Here is a 19,097-nt window from a genome sequence, read left to right on the forward strand (position 1 = left end):
AGCCATTAGGCAGTCTAGACTTAGAGCTGGAAGGGAACTAGGAGACTATTATATCAAATCTCTCATTTTTCAAATGAGGAAACTGAGGCCTTAAGACTCAAGGAGTCAGATTTTTAAACAATGTTAAATTCAGAAAATAGTATCTAAGAGCAAAAGAATATATAAAAAATCTATTAATCACATTTACTATACAATAGGGATACAAATACAAGCAAGCAAACTAATCACTGTCTAATACAGGGAAACAACATATATATAGTAGGGTGGTTTCCAAGAGGAGTGTTTTGAACAAAGATATCATAGGGAAAGATAACTGCAGACATAGGAAAATTGATTGACCCAGCCAAAGGATGGTCTTTAAATCAATCTAGTGTAAAAATGTCTATACAGAAAACTGAAAACTAATAATTTAAAAGAATGTCTATACAGGTTCACATATGGGTCTTTAAAAAACAATTTAGCTCTAAGTATAATCTAGAAACACAAAAAAGTAAAACACATAAAATTAAACCTAGCAGCGTAGTGTTGGATAAACACAAAGACCACTACCACTGGGATAAGGATTCACCATTGATAAAAACTGTTAGGAAACCTGGACGACAATCTGGCAGAAATGTTTAGACCAATACCTCATACGTTATACCAAGGCAAGCTCCAAAAGGACATGGGACCTAGATGTAAAAGGTCACATCCAAATAAATTAGAGAAAAAAGTAACTGATTACCTATCAGATCTGTGAATGACAGCTCAACATCCACTTATAAAGTCAATGTGCCCTTAGACACTAAGAACACAAAAAACAAACCAGTCCTTGGCCTTTACGGTTGACTGGAAGAGCTTACATTATTATTAGCTCCTCTCCTCTACAACAGGCCAACTTGTAAAACATCTACAATATCATCTTTGTCACTGAACTTTCAAAGTTTTCTCTCCACATCTTCCTTCCATGTTTAAGAAAAAATAATAAAACTGGTTTCCTCATATACAGGAAGGACAATAACCAAGTGTCATTACAACACACAATTTGAACTTTCACCTCCTGTGGTACTAATGATCTGTTTACTTATTCTTGGCCAACCTTCCTTTGAAAAAGCTTAATGGCAGCCATTTATAAAATACATGGCAAGGCTGTGGCCAAAGAGCAGTCCTTTTCTCTGCTCTAAGTTAAGTAGTTCACAGAGGGTCTGTATCCCCTTGGCATCCTGCTGTAACAATAAGCTTAGCTAACTCAACACAGGATAGTGCATTAATACAAAAACTACAAGAACACACATATACCTCTGATCCAATATAGGATTTGCCTTGAATTAGTTCAGGGGCTGCATAAGCCGGACTCCCACAACATGTCTGTAGATGGTAATCCTTGTTACCCTGCAGAAAAGATGGAATATTGAATATAAAGGATGCAACAGACAGCAGAAATTAGAACATACTGTAAACTAGGGGGCATGAAAAGAAAGAAAAAAAGTCAGGCTTCTCCTTCATGACAAGTGCATCCTAACTAGACAGATTCCTCTCAGTCTCATGACTAAGAATACAGAATCACAGAAATTATGCCACTTTGACACACTCAGAGTTAAAGTGATTCTTCCTGGTATGCAAAGAGAAGGGCACAGAGTTAAAGCAACTTTCCAGGATTTCAATAAACAGAAACCTCACTGCTTCCAAAAGTTCTACAATTTCAGGTTAGTACTAGACTAGCAACCAGGAAACCCAAGATCTGACCTCTCCTCTGCCACTACCTGTGTATACTGAGACAGGGCATCTCTCTCAGCCTCAGTTCCTTAATCTGCAAAATGAGAAGGCTGCACAATATCAGAGGTATCAAACACAAGACCAGCAGCAGTCCTGAGTGCCTCCTGAGCTGGATTAAAATGCAATTGGAAAATATTTAAAAAAACAAATAATAATGATAAAACATAGATTGTCTTACATTTTAAAACTAAGTCAGTATGTGGCCTACAGGGATCCTTATGTACACTTCAGTGATGCCCGTTCATATCTGAGTTTGACACCATTGCACTACCTAATATCTGAGTTCATTCCAGGTCTAAAATTTTGATGGAGTGCTACCAAAATGAGCAAGAGGGCTGGCAGGGAGCAAAGGCACAAAAGTCCTGAGGCCTAGAAGGAGTCACAGTGGAGATTATCACCAAGTAACTTCACACTTTCATTAAACAATTCCTCCTGTTGTGGAACTAACACATATACAGGGACACTTGGAAAGGAGCTGGAAGTAGGAGACCAAGACATGATCTTGGGGATGGGGGTGGTGGAGGGAAGTAAGATAAAACAAAAATAAGTCTACAGGATATGAAACATTTGTTATGACAGACTACTAAATATGTGAGCTTCTCTTTTCCCCTAATCATTTCCCCCATTCTCCTTTCCTCCCCTTCTTCTCTTTTCTCCTTGTTTCTGATATCTACCTATGACACCAAGAGGCAATGCTTACCCCCACTCAGGGTGCCCAGGCCTAAACAGTTTTCTGCCCACAATTCTAAATCATTTGGCTTTCATTTATATGTTAGACTTTTTTGTCCATTCCAAATAAAAGCAACCTCATATAGTCCTGTGCTGATAAGACCCAAAATACTCTTCTATTTAAATTGAGGGAACTCTTTTTGTTCATAAGATTTCTTCTTTATTTCCAACTCAGTGTTTTGGATGAGGGGGGGGAATCTGAACCAAATTCAGATCAATATTTCCATTCAAGTGCATTTCCTATATGCATTTGCCAGGTCACAGTGATAATTCACTTTGCTTCAACCCCTAAAATATAGGCAGTGAGAAGTGATAAGACAACCAGTCAAGACCATCAACAAAGAAGAAAAAAATAATGCTAATAAGTGCTTTGGTCATTTCACATCCAGGCCACTTCCACAGTAGCAATAACCAAGTTATCTATATTAAGAAGGTGGGTTGTTGTATTTGTCCTTCGTTTTTGAAGAGGACCATGACATCAGGGAGATGGTGACATGACTTGCAGTTGACTTTGATTTGAGCGAGGGAGGGCTGTGCAAGGTCACCAGCCTCATTTCCTCCTCCACAGTCATTTGGGTCCAGTGGCCATATATTCATCAGGATGACTGAAGACAGCCCAGGATGCAATGGGAGATCCTGGCCTTTTTAGGCTAAGGTCTTTTCAGGTTCTCATTTTTGCCCATTCAACGAATAGGCCTCTTTATGAAGTGAGTCAAGGGATGGTTCCTTTAATGAAATGAAAAAAAAAAATTAAACTGGGAGGGTTGCTAGCAAGGAAGAAAGGAAGGAAGGCTATGAAACACAAACATCTGGGAGTTTATGATGACCCCAGAGATGTACTTAGTCATCCTTAAGATTCAGATAACCCAGGCATGCTGGAGAATTAGCATTAAACCATGCAAGGGATAATTGTAGTTCATTATTTAAAATCAAACTTAAGTATAACAATTTTTAAAGTGAACACACATCGAGCTACAAATAGTCTTAGGTGAGTATATACAGAATGCACCAAAGTCTTCCACAGCTCAGCTACTTGATAGGTTTGCTACACATAAGTCACTGACAAGGTGAAAGAAGATAAACTTTAAATGTTTTTGATTACTAAGAACTTCAGTCTTATCTGACAGCAAGACTAGACTTAAGTAACTTAGAAGAGGTCACTTTCAGTGATCATTGCATTTTAACACTATATGTTTTAAGAAGATGTGCTAAAAATAGATAAATAAGAAGACATGCTTCAATCATCATTATCAGCAAGTTGGCCACACCAACTCATGAAATACTTAGAAACACTAATGTACCCATTATCTTAACCCATAGCATAAAACAAATCCACAGCCTACATTTATACTGACATATCTGCTGAACTCTCACTCATAGTGTGGACAAGCCAGCCTCACTGAAGCAGCAAGGCATCCTGAGAAGACAGGATTCTACAAATGCTAGACAGGTCCAGCTACCACCACCTCCCCTCAGACTCTCAGGGAGTAGCCCAAGACCCTGAACCCAAGAGCCTTAGGAATGACCAGACCTCCAGCCCGGGGCAGCCCAGTCCCCATCCTGGGAAGTGGCCAGCAACCCAGCCACTGTTCCTGTGGTCTACAGCTAATGAAGAGCCAGAAAGAAAAGCTATCACCAAAGCCCTTGCACTCACAAATGGCACAACATCAGACAATCATGATTCTAACAGTGAAAGGGACATGAAAACAGAGTTACTACCATCTGTTGTGCTGCTGCCCATTGATCACCATGTGACCTTTTCATGTGACTTGTAATGAAAGCCTCCATTTGTGTTATGGCCCCATCAGGATGTAAGCTCCTTGAGAACAGGGACTGTTGTACTATTCTCTTTGTGTCTCTCGTGCTTAACACAGTGCTCTGCACAGAGAAGTGCTTGATAAATGTTTCATTCATTCAAATAAAACAGACAATGAAGTTGCGGCTAAATGTAAGAAAAGCTCACAGGTTGGTTCTTTTTGAAAATGAAAATAAAGGAGCTCACTTCATTACATGCCCAAAGGCAATACAAAACATTGTTTTATGGGACCCGAGGTCTTCTTATCTTACATTATCTGTGATTAACAAAAAGCAAAAAGACTACCACAGGTCAGCGTGTCTTGTAAGGTATAAAGTGGCAAAATTCTACTAAAGAACCTGGGGGGGTGGGGGGGAAGGAGGTAAGGAGGTGGAAAGGGAGCTGGGGGCAGGGGGCAGCATCAGCTTTAGAATTAGAGCACCTAGGTTCAAATTTTACATCAGATGCTTTTTACCAGTGTGACCTTAGGCAGGCCACTTACCCTCCCTGTGCCTCAGTTATCTCATCTGTAAAATGAGGGGATGGTCTCTGATGCCTATCTCAAGATCTGTGATCTTGTGAGACCATTCAACATAAACATAGTTTTGGTATTTGATAGACACAGGGTAAGAAACTGAAAAAAGAAGTTGGAAAAAAATTTGAGAACTAAAAAAAGAAAACAGAATAAAATCTTGCACCTTACCCAGAAACTTCATACCTAAATACTATCAATCTTTTCTTTAAGAAGAGAGTTGGAAAGCATTCACCATGACAAACGCTAAACATCATGAAAAAGAAAATGGACTAAATACTGACAGGAAACTAGCTACTTAGTGGGAAATGGGTCGTTCTCAGCTATTTGCATGCAATCACGTCATCAACTGATTAGTTATTGAAGGTCAAAATTGCCACAACCAAATTAGGAAAATAAAGGCAAGAAAACATTACTATAACAACAGTTCTAAATTGATCCATTTAAACAAGCAGTTACCTCTGGAAAATTGTAACTAAATAACTAAAACTAAAGACTGACCATGATTATCACCATTATTACTAACTGGAAACAAGCACCATAACCTGAAGACTCCCTCAGCCAGCAAACACTAATCCCTTTACCAGGGTCAAAGGCCATACTGTTTAAAATACAAGATGATTTGTAAAACAACAGAAAATGGCAGAAGATGGTCGGTATTACTTCATAAATAAGATCTAACAGGAGAAAACCATCCTACAGAAAGCTTCTACAGTGTGTTCTGTCTGAGCTAGATTTGTCCTACAAATATTTACAGACAAAACCAGTAGCGAAACAGACTAGACTAGCCATTGTTTCTACGGCAATTGATCTTCCTCGTCAATGACAGCATAGCCACGTTATCTGGACTTGAACAACTCAGAACCCAGCACGCTATATGAGAAGGTAGCAACAGCACTTAAGGAGGACAAAGTGAAGAACACCTGAGTCTGACTGCAAAGGAAAGCCATACTTGAACTGCTGCAAGTTTAGATACTCAGATCCTGACTTCACTTTTTCAGGTTCTCAAAAAGAAGATTCCAAAAGAATTTTTAAAAAAACTTATGGGAGGCCATGTGGCAGAGGAAGAAGGGTGCTGGATTTGGAGTCACAATACCTACGTTTGAATCTTGCTTCTCTAACTTACTATGTGACTTTGAACAAGGCACTTAACTCTGGACCTCAGTTCCTCATTGATGACCTCCAAAATTCTTTCAGCTCTACATATGTGATCCTATGTTTTAAATGGGAAATGAAAAAGCCTCCTAATCTTTCTGCCCCATTGTCCTCCTGCAGCCTGAAGGCCATGCTGATTGGCAATGACTGGCTCATCTAGACAGCCCTAGTCACCCATCATATTCTCTCCCTGTCATCCACCCTGCCCACTGCTATGCCCTGGCACCAGAGTAAGCTGGTCCCAGCCACCTGACCATGCCCATCTTTCTGCTGAGGGATGCTGCAGCACTGCCTCCAAGCAAAACCTCTTGCTCCTGCCCTAAAATCACACTAACTAGGGAGGGCTCCCAACATCTATGCAGCTGCAGACAACCAAGCATACCACTTTCTTCCCTCCCTCCCTTGCCCACGGCACCATCCCTTCCCACTTCCTGCCCTGGGAACAGTATTAGTCAATACTACCAGTGCTTGTGGAAGAGGCTCCTCTTTCAATTGCTTTATAGCCCCACTCAACATCACTGACTTCATTCATCTCTGGCCATGATTCAATCTTATTAGAAACATAAGCTCCCTGACAACCACCTCACTTTTGTATTTCTATTATCAGCATGTAATACGCATTTAAGTGGTTTTTTCATTCATTCAACCAAGAAAATATCAATATGATGATCAATATAATGATCCACAACAATTGGGAAGGACTCACGATCAAAAACGTTATCCAGCTCTAGACAGAGAACTTATGGACTCTTGAGTGCTGGTTAAAGCTTCTACTTTATTTTCCTGGCCTTTTTTTTGGCAACATGGCTAATAGAGAAACGTTTTATATGACTTCACACATATAATGGGTATCATACTGCTTGCCTTCTCAATGGATGGAGGAAAAGCTGGAGGGAGAAAAATCAAAACTCACAATAAAAAAATGAAAAAGGAAATTTTGAAAAATCAGCAACTACCAACCCTTTCTCAGAGTAATATTTCTCATCTTTATAAACATTTATGAGAACTAGTCTATGTAATCATGAAGGGCATCCTTGATGAAAACATGGGAAGACTCCAAAAGGACAGGATTTTAAAGACAATTTTTACAGTAGCTTCATTTTCACAGTCACATGAGATGCAGACAGAACATGAGATCCAAATGTCGCTACTGATTATAAAAAAAGCATTTGACTCAAAAAGGCAGAAGGTTCTGCTCCAACAAAGTATCTCCCAGGCATAGATCACAAAGATTCTTTTATAGATGCAGCCACAGAAATTTTCCAACTATCTTTTGGTTATCAGTACAAAAAGTCATAAAACCTAATCAATAAAGTAAGTAGTAGAATGCTACATCTCCTCAGTGAGATCCATAACAATTCAAATGAAATAGCCTAACAATCCACATGGAAAAAAATCACCCAGATAAAGAATGAAAATTGCACAGATTACGCTATGTCAAATAGGCAGTACATCAACCAAGTTCATTAGTAGTATACCTCAGATATACCCATTAGATATGTTCATCTGGACAGTGCGCTGAGCCATATTTAAATAGGAAACGAACAAGCAGTTTTGTTTTGGAGAAATAATGTACGGCTTTCAAAAATGCCAAACTGCTCCCTGAAACAAAAACTCATCTTTTTAATACCAATGTATTAGGGTAGCTGGAGGAAAAGACAGACAGACGGCACAGGGTAAGGTAAATATGAAGGGATGATATCTAAAAACGAAATTAAGGGGTGAGAGAGGAATATATTGGGAGGAGAAAGAGAGAGAGAGAATGGGGTAAATTATCTCACATACAAGAGGCAAGAAAAAGGTCAGTGTCTAGATGAACATATCTAAATAGGAAAAGAACAAGCAGTTTTGCTATGGAGAAATTATGTACTACTTTCAATAATGCCAAACTGTTCCCTGAAACAAAAACTCATCTTTTTAATACCAATTTTATCCTGATAAATAACTGAATCACAGCACAGCTCAACATCAAAACAATCAGAATTATAGGTGATCCAAAAAGCAATAAAAAAAAACAAATGGAGTGTGTAAGCCTATATACACACTACACACAATAATACACACATGGGAAATGGTACAAAAGACCACATTCAGGTTCTAGTGGGCCCACGTCAGGAGAAAAGGATAACAAACAAACAGAGAGCCTAAACTTTAGTATTCATGATACATTAAAGGATTTAGAAGAAGGTCTCTAGCTGGAAGACTATAATGAAAGGGTCTTATGTGCAGGATTACAAGAAAGACACAGTCTAGAATTCACACGACAAGAAAACTGGGGAGGTGGGGAGGTGGGGAGGAGAGAGACAAGAGCCAAGATGGCAGAGTAAAAGCAGGGACTTCCCTGAACTCTCCCCCAAAGCCCTCCAAATACCTGTAAAAAATGACTCTAAACAAATTCTAGAGCTACACAACCCACAAAAACAAAACAAATCCCCAGCCCAAGACAACCTGGAAAGTCGACAGGAAGGGTCTTTCACACTGGGCAGAGAACAGAGCACAGTCCAGCATGGGCCACACCAGCACAGACTGGCTGAAGTAGGCCTCAGGGGACTGAATCACTGGCAGCTGTGGCAGATTCCAAACTTCTCAATCCACAACTGGCAAAAAGGTCAGTGGGAAAATTTTGTGGGGCCTAAATGAAACAGGAGCATAGGGTCCAGGGAAGTGGGGGTGGTGGCAGAGGCAGGAATTTTCTTGTCATCGGATTTGACCCAAGAAAGGAATAACACATAAACTCAACTGGGTTTCTTACCCTATAGGTAAGCAGGGGGGAAGGGAATGGGGCGGGGGATGACAGAAGGGAGGGTAGATTGGGGGAGGGGGCAGTCAGAAGCAAACACTTTAGGAAAGGAACAGGGTCAAAGGAGAAAACAGAATAATGGAGGGTAGGCTAGGATGGAGGGAAATATAGTTAGTCTTTCACAACATGCCTATTACGGAGATGTCTCGCCTAACTACACATGTATAACCTATATTGAACTGCTTGCCATCTCAATGGGGGTGGGAGGGTTGGGCAAAAGGAAGAGATTTTGGATCTCAAAGTTTTAAAAACAAATGTTAAAAAACTGTTTTTACATGCAACTAGGAAAAAAGATACACAGGCAATGCTGTATGGAAATCTACCTCGCCCTTCAGAAAGTAAAAGGGAAGGGGGGTGATAAAAGGGAGGACAGACTGGAGGAAGGCGTAATCAGGACGTATGCTATCTCAGGGTGGGGGGCAGGGGAAAGAGAGAAAGAAAATCTGGAACTCAGAATCTTGTGGAAATGAATGTTGAAAACTAAAAATAAATAAAATTTTAAAAAATCAGAAAACAGGGCAAAACTATCATCTGAACTTGTGGAAGAACCTCATTCATGAACACGTCATCGATCCATCCAAGGACATTTAATTTCTTGGAAAGCTGATTCTACTACAATCAGAGCTGTTAAAAATGTTCCTCTCTCCAACTGAGACAATGACTAAATTTAGACTCCTCTTAATGGGCCAAAGAGTGGTCACTGAAAACCAGGTAGGAGTAAATTCAAAGTAGCATATCAATCCTAAGTACAAAGAAAAGCACAATTTTTTTAATAGTCTCTTTCAATCTTATCTCCTCTAATTCCAAAATTCAGGGATTATGTGGGATGCTATCTATTAAACATTTTAATATTGAAAAACAAAAGAGCAGTGCTTACATACATACTTTGGGCTTTGCACAAAGACCGAAGTCAATCAACTTCAATTTATGGTATTCATCAATCAGCAAGTTTTCCTGAAGGAAAAAAAAAGGATTTCTAGTAACCAAGTTTCCTTAATCAAAGTACATTAACACTATAATTTTCCTCTTTATTAGTTATGATTAAGAGTGACAAATTCTGCAGAAGTTAATTCTGGGGCAGGGGTGACCTTACTGGTATTAATTACTAAGGAGATGAGACTTATAAACAAAGTGGGGGAGAGAACATGAGAATTTGTACCAGATAAAAGAATCACATCAAGGGCTGGTCAAGGACTGGGCTTCTTGGATTGCCCCTATCTCCATCCTAGCCCCAAGTGGGGGAGGCTACATACCAAGGGAAATAGGCTAATTAAAGAGAAAGAAATCAAGTTACATCCAAAACACTAAGGACTTGTACCTAAGCCTCAAATTCACCCAGAGAGTATGAGTGCTGCTACAATCCAAACAGTGCTGCTTTTGAGTCAATGAGAACACTGCCACCTTCACTGAAGATTAAAATCTACCTCACATAGACTCCAACCTAGCAGGAATTCTTCATAGGGGATCTGTGAACTGTGAATTTCAATGTAATTGGTTTCCTTTGTAACCCTATGTATTTTATTTTATGCACTTAACATTCTGAGAAAGAGTCCATGGGCTACATTAAACTTCCAAAGGGTTTTGTTAAGATCTCCTATTTTAGGAGAGGGCCTAGATATGCCTCCTATCTCACCAACCTAAATTGTGTTTCTAATGTGTGTTTTTATCACATCCTGAGTAACAACAGACCTCACTTGAAATGGATCTAGCTGCATAAGATTAGGCAGAAACAGGGGCTGAGTTCTGAGACAGGGGTTCCAGTGAATGGAAAATAAGGTCCTTGGAAGGGGGTCTTTGGGAACCAAGTGAATTAGGTGAAATGTGGATTTAAAAAAGTAGTCTTGGAGCAGCTAGGTGGAACAGTGAATAAAGCACCAGCCCTGAAGTCAGAAGGACCTAAGTTCAAATCCAGCCTCTGACACTTGACACTTAATTAAGCAAGTGACCTTGACCTTGAGCAAGTCACTTAACCCTCCAACTGCCTCGCCTCCCCCCTCCAAAAATAAAAAGTCTAAAGTTAGTCAATAAAGAATGCAGCTGAGATGAAGGGAATTGAAACTAAGGACAAGATTACTTCTCTTACTAAGTTGTCAACAGACTCTGTACCTCCCATTCAAGTGCCTTCTTTCTGCTGCTTGTTTCACCCTATGTATTACACAGTTCTACTCCCTTCCCTCTTGGATCTTTCACTAGGTTCCTTGGGTGTCTATTGTTAATGTTCATCTCTGCCCCCTGCCCTCTTTACCTCTTGCTCTGAGGCTCAGGTGCCACCTACTCTGTGAAATCTTCCCTCTTCTCCTCAATTGTGCCCTTCCTCCTGCTTATATCTCCCAATCTCTTTACATGCTATATTCCCCCCTCCCCCCTATAGAACAGGAGCTCCTTGAAGGCAGAGACTAGTTTCCATTTGGTCTTTGTGTACCCAGGGCCTCACACCCAGTACTTTGCATGGTAGGTAATTAAGGTTAAATGAAATGAATTCTACCTGTCCATGTGTGTTGGGATTGGAAGTTCAAATCTGTGTGGACGGTCTCGGGCGGGTACAAGTGGGACTTCTAAATCTTAGAGTCTTACGAGGCCCTCCATGAACAGCGGGGATTCGAGAAGGTCAGACTGAGCTAGCTCGGCTAGCTCGGGTATTTCCGCCTCTCCCCAGGAGATACGTGATGGGTGGAGTCTCCCTGCCCTCGAGGTCGTCCCGGATCTGGGCACACTATTGTTATCTAACAGCACGGTATTCAGATGCAAACTGTGTGGCTGAAGGTTAAGTAGGATTGAGGAAGCCTGAAAGCGCTCTTAGCACGTGAGGAGCCAAGAGGACAGTAGGCTCCGCTTTCTTCTTTCCTCTTGTTCATGGAGGGCCTCGTAAGACTCTAAGATTTAGAAGTCCCACTTTTACCCGCCCGAGACCGTCCACACGGATTTGAACTTCCAATCCCAACACATGTGCACTCACTAAAAACCTGAATATGTCCTGCATTCTTCAGTGTAACGCCAATACAAGAAGCTGAGGAGTGGAATAAACTAACAAAATAAAGTTATTGTCTCTGGGAAAACACAATGGCTTGACTGGAAGGAGCAAGGGAATATTTGAAAATCGTAAGCAAATGAAATTTTGAAGCTCAGTGTCAAACTAACTGTAAAACAGCCACTTACTGGTTTAAGATCCCTATGAGCGTAACCCTGACTATGCACATAAGCAACAGCGGACACAATCTGACGGAAGAAGACGCGTGTTTCCTCTTCTGAGAGACGATCCTTAGCAATTATATAATCAAACAGCTCTCCTCCAGGGCAATACTGCAACAAGCACACAACAATGTGTATTTATAGTCAGTGCTTTCTGTCTGAAGAACACAGAACAATTTAAAGACGTTCTCCTTTTCCCCCCTTTATGAGTATTTTTAAATGTTTTGTCTTTAATCAACAATTAAATACATTTCAACATAGGAAGAAAAAGGAAGAGGACAGTTTAAAGAAACTTTCTACCACATACAGAGTTTACACTTGTATGTACATGTATGTATATATACACATACACTGGTCTGTATGTTGTACATACAGACATGTGTATGAAAACATATATAGATAGGCACACAATGTGTGTATATGTATATGAGAGTTTACGTAGGTAGTAGCAAACTGTGCCTCCACTCCCATCCCTCTGTGCAACTTTTAAAATACTTTATTGATTTTTTTCCCCACATCTGCCATTTCCAACCAAGTCACCTTCTTCCTCTCTTGACAACAGAAGCCCTTCTTGGTAACAAATCTGTATAGACAAGCAAAACAAATCAAGGTCCTGGCGACGCATGACAACGCATGTCTCTTTCTGTGCCTCTGGGCCCAGGGCTCTTAACTCCATGTAGGTCATTGAACCCTTTGGCAGTCTAGCGAAGCCTTCTCAGAATATTCTTAAATGCATAAAATAAAATCACCAGATTACAAAGGAAACCAACTATGCTGAAATAATAACTGAAATATTTTTAAAAAATAAGTTCACAGACCCCAGAAAAAGAACCCTTGCTCTGCTCCATCCCTTCTCTACTGAACAATTAAAGATATGCTTTGACATCAGTCTTTTAAAGACATGATTTTATATTCTCATTGGTTGTGTTGGTTTATAAAAAAAAATTATCACCTCAAATTTACAGAAGTGGAATTGAGGGATGTTCCTACCCAAGATCTTGGATCTGAACTGTTTAACCATGATTAAGCATTTTAAATAAATATAGCTATACAAGCAAAATCAATAGTCCCTCCCCTAGGAATCTAATCATCCAGAATAACAGAACACAGGTGCTAAGAGAAACTGAAGATAATCTAATTCAACTCCACTATTTTACAGGTGAAGAAACTAAAAACAAGACAGGTGAAATAACATGCCTAAGGTGACAAGGTTAGCTGGTAGCAGGCCCCACAGTAAAGTCCCCAAATTTTGCGCATTATAAGTATTCACAAAGTCCTCTCTATCTATTATCGGGGGAAGGGAGTCCACCCTTATACGGCACCCACCATGTGTCAAGCACTGTGCTAAGCACTTTACAAACATTGTCTCCTTTGATCTTCACTCAGCAAGCTAGGTGCTATCATCACCTCCATTTTATAGTTAATGACACTGAGACAAACAGAGACTGAATGACTTGTCCAGTCACACTGCTAGAGGGCAGCTGCAATCCTTCAGAAAGGGAACCCTGCCACACTGAGGTCTGTCCCCATTTTGACCTCATAGAAGGCAGCTACACCCAGAAAAAGGTAATGATGAGCCCAGATGGAGTTCTGGCAGGTGGCTGAACCTGTTGGGGGGAAGGGAGGAGGTTCTCTTCTCCCAGATTTTCCTCTCTCTCCCCCAAACTCCAGACTTCTCTCTCACAAAGCTGCCAACAGGAGGTGCAGGGCCCTAAGACATCTCAACTTTCCCAGAATCTATACTGCCCAAACTTTGGATTGTTAAGCTATCAAATCTTCATGATTCTAAGGATGGCTGTACATTAACTAGGCTGTTTGCCTCATCATGATGTGGGGTAGGGATTTCAGGACCCAGTACCTAGAAGTCTTTTTTTCTTTCTTAGTCTGGATGAGAAGGACTTCTGCATGCACCCAACAAAACTGCCTGGTCTCCACTGCACAGAATTCACCTGTGTCTTGTCCCTGGTACAGAATCTAGCAGTTCAACTCCTTAGTCCCTCAAGGAGCATCTGTTTGGAAGAAAGCTGCTCTATTCCCTTAACAGTGTAAAGGGGAGAAGAAGGGGCTTGTTTCTGAAATGAATAATGTGATCCCCCACATCCCTGGCTGTTGCTACTACCCATCTGAAGTTGTAACACTGCCTGGGTGCTGGGAAAGGAAACCACCTAAAATGGGTATCTGGAAACCAGATCTCTCTCACCTCCTAGGGTTATTGTGAGGAGAGGGCTTTGCACTCAATACGATGCTATAACACTATCATTTACTAGGACTAAAATGAGACCAATGATTTTTCCTACCCACCTTAGCACCTACAGATGGCTATTTCCCTAAGCTGGGGATAGCACTGTTACTCAGACTGTCATCCACTGTAGAATTCCCCTTTTCTATGAGGGAACACATAGAATTTTTAGTGCCTGAGGCTGGATTTGAACTCAGGTCTTCCTGACTTCAGGGCCAGTGCTTAATCCATTGCACCTCCTATTGGCCTCACCTTGTCGCTCACTCATTCATTCATTCACTCACTCACTCACTCAAAAACCACAAGTACCTTCTGTGTACAGGGCAGTGTGCTAGGGGAGATACAAAGTTCAGGTAGGTCATAGTCCCTGCCTTCACAAAGTTTATAAGTAGGGGGACAAAAATATACAGAAAAAACTATATATTATAGTTCTCTATATATTTTTGTTAATATTTAATAACTTACATTAATATAGCTCTTTAGAATTTACAACACTCTTCTCACAACACTGGAGACTATATTACACCCTGGCTCAAAACCTCTGCATTCTCCCTCAATCCCCAGATCTGACAGTTGCCAAATCCTATCAATTCTTCCAAGACACTATCTCCCCCATCTGTCTCCTCTCCACTTGCACTGCCACCACCAGAGTCTAGATTTTCATTGTCTCTGCCTTGAACTATCACCACCGTTCCTCACTAGTCCTAGTGCCTCTAGTTTCTTGCCTGCATCCTTCTGATTTGTCAAAATAATCTCATCAAGCACAGAAGGTCTTGACCATATCCCTCTTCGGCTCAAAAACCTTCCACGGTTTTTGGTTCCCTACTATCTCTGAAATAAGATACAAACTCTTCAGCTTGACATTTATGGCCCTCACAATTTGCTCCAAGCAACCCTGGCAGACTCAATTTCACTATGTTCCCCTTTTCACGTTCTGATTTCCAGTCCTTCTCCAAACACATGATGTATTCCACTTGTATAAATGTACATCAATGCCTGGAACTCATAACTCCTCCTTGCTACATTTAAGAATCTTTACCTTCATCCAAGGCTTGGCGTAGGCACAACAGCCTGTGAACCTTTTCCCTGATGACCCTTCATCTCCCCCAAAAACAATCTCCAGCTGGAAGAATTCTCTGTCCTCAAACTTCCATAGAGCATTTTGTCTTGATCTCTTTCACTCCTAATCTTCTACCACTGTTATACTTACACTAACAGTGTCCAGTGCTGGCACTGTGATTTTTTTCACCTTTATACGCCTAGAGGTTGCAAAGTGCTTTGTGCATTGACAGACACTTAGTAAACATTTGTTAAGTGAACACATACAGGAAAGTTGAGCAAAACTAAGGCCCAAGGAGCCATGGTACATTGAAGGCTTCACTGAGGAGACAGTGATTGTGCCCAAAGGACAGATGGGAATATGGCAGGTAGTAAAGGGAGGAGAGAGGACGGAAGTAATAGAAGCAAAACAGAGAACAGAGCCCTTGTTGCGTTCAGCATTCACAGTGTCAGCGTGGCTGGAGCATGCTGTACATGTACGCTGTCCAGCAGGCAGCTAGAGCATGGAGTACATGCAAAGCAGCACACAACCTGCTCCAACAAGGGAAGGCTTTGAAGTCAATCAAAAGAGCTTCAACTTTACTTGGTGGAGCAACAGGTCTACTGAATATTTTTTTTAACCAAAAGGTCTTGAATTTAGAACTAAGATATTACCCAATTTAATCCCTTCAGTTCACCAAGGAGGAAACCAAAGACTGAAAAGGGAAGTTAATAATCGAAGTCATACAGGTAACAAGGGCCCCAACTAGATCTATATATACAGGAGATAAATCTGTAGGAAAAGAAAGTTAGGGGTGGCAGAGCACAGAGATAAGAGAATCTGTTGTTAAAAGGTTACTAGTATGACAAAACAGGAAAGGCTAATGAGGCAGGAATGTGGCAGCAGTGCAAAAAGAGGAGGCCACAGAAGTAAGAAATGCCAGGAACACAGAGGCTTGATAAGGAAATAAATATGACAGATGATGGAAAAGCAAAAAGGCAAGTACATGAATTATGGTACCAGTGACACAGTTAAATTAGGAAGATAAAGAAATTGCAAGGAAAAGACAATAAGCTTGGTTTTGGACGGGTTGAGTCTGAGATGCCAAGAGGACAGTTAGGAACAAGAAGCTGGGGGGGGAGGGTGGGGTGAAGTGATACAGGGCAGTACAGAGAATGATGGACTTGGGGTCAGACGAGCTAAATTCACATCCTCACTCTCCATGACTATAGTCATTTCCCTTTACGTCTCTGGGCCAATATCTACAAAATAAGGGAGTTAGTCTAGATTACTGTAAGGCCTCTACCCACTCGCAATCTATAATGCTACACAAACTTACAGGTCAGAAGAGAGATCAGACAGTAAAGTCAGGAGAGGAAATAAGATTAACAATGAGGGAAAAATACAATCAAAGAAAAGAGAACCTAGGATAAAATGCGAAAACGTGAAAATCACTCCTACGTAACACTGTGTCCATGACATCTCAGACTGGCTGTCCTGCTGTTGAATCAAAATAAACATGAAAATATAAAGCAGCTTCTGCTTTCATAACGGGCAATTCTATTTTGACAAAATAGCAATCAAGTAATCATAAGAGGTATCTTTGACGCATCATTATTCCTTGCTGCTCGGGGCAGCTAGGTGGTACAACAGATAGAGTACCCTGCAGGAGTCAGGAGGACCTGAGTTCAAATCTCACCTCAGACACTTCATACTCACTAGCTGTGTGACCTTGGGCAAGTCACTTAACCCCAATTGCCTCATCCTGGGTCATCTCCAGTCATCCTGATGAATATCTGGCCACTGGATTCAGATGGCTCTGGAGGAGAAGTGAGGCTGGTGACCTGCACAGCCCTCCCTCACTCAAAACAAAGTCGAGAGCAAGTCATGTCATTACTTCTCTGATGGCATGGTCTTCTTCAGCAACGAAGGACAAACACACACATTCCTTGCTGCCCACATCCTCAATCGACTGCTAGAACTGCTGCACCTTCATAATATATCCCTATTTGTACTCCTTCCTATCTTTATTAACAGTCTTAATCCAGACCCTTGTTTATTTTTCACCTGGATTATTATAACCCTTTTCTCACCTTACTTCCCTTCTCCACAGGCTCACACAATCTTTGAACTGGAAAAGAATCCAAAAAGTCATCTAGTCCAACTCCCCACCTGTAGCATGAGTCCTCTTAATCTTATCCAACTCATTTACTCTCACTGCTGCTGTCAAGATATTTTTTTCACCCATCCATTGTTATACATCACCATCCTCCTTAACATCCTGCAAATGTCTTAGCATCACTCTATAAATAAGCTCAATTGTCTTGTCCTGGATTTCAAGTCCCCACAGCAGGGCCATCTCCAGTCATCCTGATCTATATCTGGCTACTGGACCCAGATGGCTCCAGGGGAGAAGGTGAGGCTGGTGACTTTGCACAGCCCTCTCTCACTTAAATCCAATTCATCTGCAAGTCATGGCATCTCCTTCCTGATGTCATGGTCCTCTTCGAGAATGAAGGACAAACAACAGGAAACAGGAACAAGTTTCCAGAACAAGGCACACCAGGATTATCTCCAACAGTCCCATTTGGTTTCTGGAGGCCCATCTCAGACCCACCTGCTTCAAATCCTCTTCAATTAGTCAGGTAATGTGCACTGGGCCATGTTACATGGTTGTAATACCCCAGCCCAGCAATCTGCTTACCTATTTCATTATTCAAGGATCTTCTGAAGCTACCCATTATCCCTTAAGGCTTCCAAATTCATCAAGAAGATATCTTCCTCTAGCAATATGAAGTATAAACAGAGAACTTCCCCAGCTAACCTCTCTGTCCTCTATCCTACACACCCCCACTCAACTCCAACTTGTATCCCTCATGTCCATGTGGGTATCTGTGTTTTCATTTGTTTTCATATTGTCTTCAAGGCCTTTATTCTTTGTCATTATGTTCCAAGTTAAGGAACACAAACCCATACCATACAGGGACAGGGGGACAGTCTTGGGACAGCTCTAAGCACAGGACCACAATAGGACTTCAATACCTTGATAACAGAGACACATCGCTGAAACTCCACACATGATGTATATTTCATAATGAATATTCACTTTCAACATGTAGTATTTTAAATTTTGCAAATGAGATGTATGTACTTAGGAAATATGTTTAAGTTTTGAGAACATACTAACCTCCATAACCATAAATATTTTGTTGTCAGTCTCAAGGACATGGTAAAGACGACAAATATGTTGATGACTTAGGTTCTTCATAGCATCAATCTCTGTTTTCACACGAGGCAAATCATTCTGCAACAAAAATTACAATGCTAGAGCAACGTGAAGCATGTTATAAAACATCTGTATCATAATGATGGTAGTTTCCAGGCTTTCTAGGAGGGACAGAGAATATTTAGCCATCTTTGAATAGTAAATGTTTCTAAAGAGTCTTATTTTCTAATCTACAGGTAAGAGCAGTAGTGCCAGACTCAAACAGAAAGAGATCCCTTCAGGCTGCATAGTGACCAAGACAACCACAAATTAATATCATCTATGTTGCAGTGCATTTTTAATTACATTGTTCAACATTTCCCAATTTCACTTTAACCTGATTCTCGGCACTCTGGAGTTTTGCAGGCTTGTGAAGTTGGCACCTCTAGTCTAAAGAATATGTAGGTTTATATAAAACTTCAAAAGAAAATCAGTAAAGAGCTTATTTGATTGGTGAAGGTGAAGAAGAAAAGGGATTCTATCTGCTCCTCCCCTCCTTGTGTAGGTCATAAACAACAGCATTATGTACACAAAGTACATAACACAGTCCTACACAATCCCTAACAAATTTATTATTTTTGCTTTATAAGTATCTTCTT

At 40.8% G+C, this 19,097-nt stretch overlaps 1 protein-coding gene across 5 annotated transcripts in view; it reads right to left on the reverse strand.

Annotated features, from left to right (window-relative positions):
* MELK (maternal embryonic leucine zipper kinase) overlaps nt 1-19,097 on the reverse strand; it is a 97,820-nt gene that overhangs the window by 62,463 nt on the left and 16,260 nt on the right. For 2 of the 5 annotated variants that reach the window (XM_072596785.1, XM_072596786.1), the window contains exons 4-7: nt 18,421-18,537; nt 11,923-12,066; nt 9,652-9,720; nt 1,279-1,371 (exon numbers count right to left, since the gene is read on the reverse strand). In XM_072596785.1, the coding sequence (XP_072452886.1) occupies nt 1,279-1,371; nt 9,652-9,720; nt 11,923-12,066; nt 18,421-18,537 (423 nt within the window). The remainder of the gene's footprint in view (nt 1-1,278; nt 1,372-9,651; nt 9,721-11,922; nt 12,067-18,420; nt 18,538-19,097) is intronic. The other 3 variants (XM_072596789.1, XM_072596787.1, XM_072596788.1) reach the window with 2 other exon arrangements.

The sequence above is a fragment of the Notamacropus eugenii genome, chromosome 3 (assembly GCF_028372415.1).
Source record: "Notamacropus eugenii isolate mMacEug1 chromosome 3, mMacEug1.pri_v2, whole genome shotgun sequence".
Taxonomy (NCBI): domain Eukaryota; kingdom Metazoa; phylum Chordata; class Mammalia; order Diprotodontia; family Macropodidae; genus Notamacropus; species Notamacropus eugenii.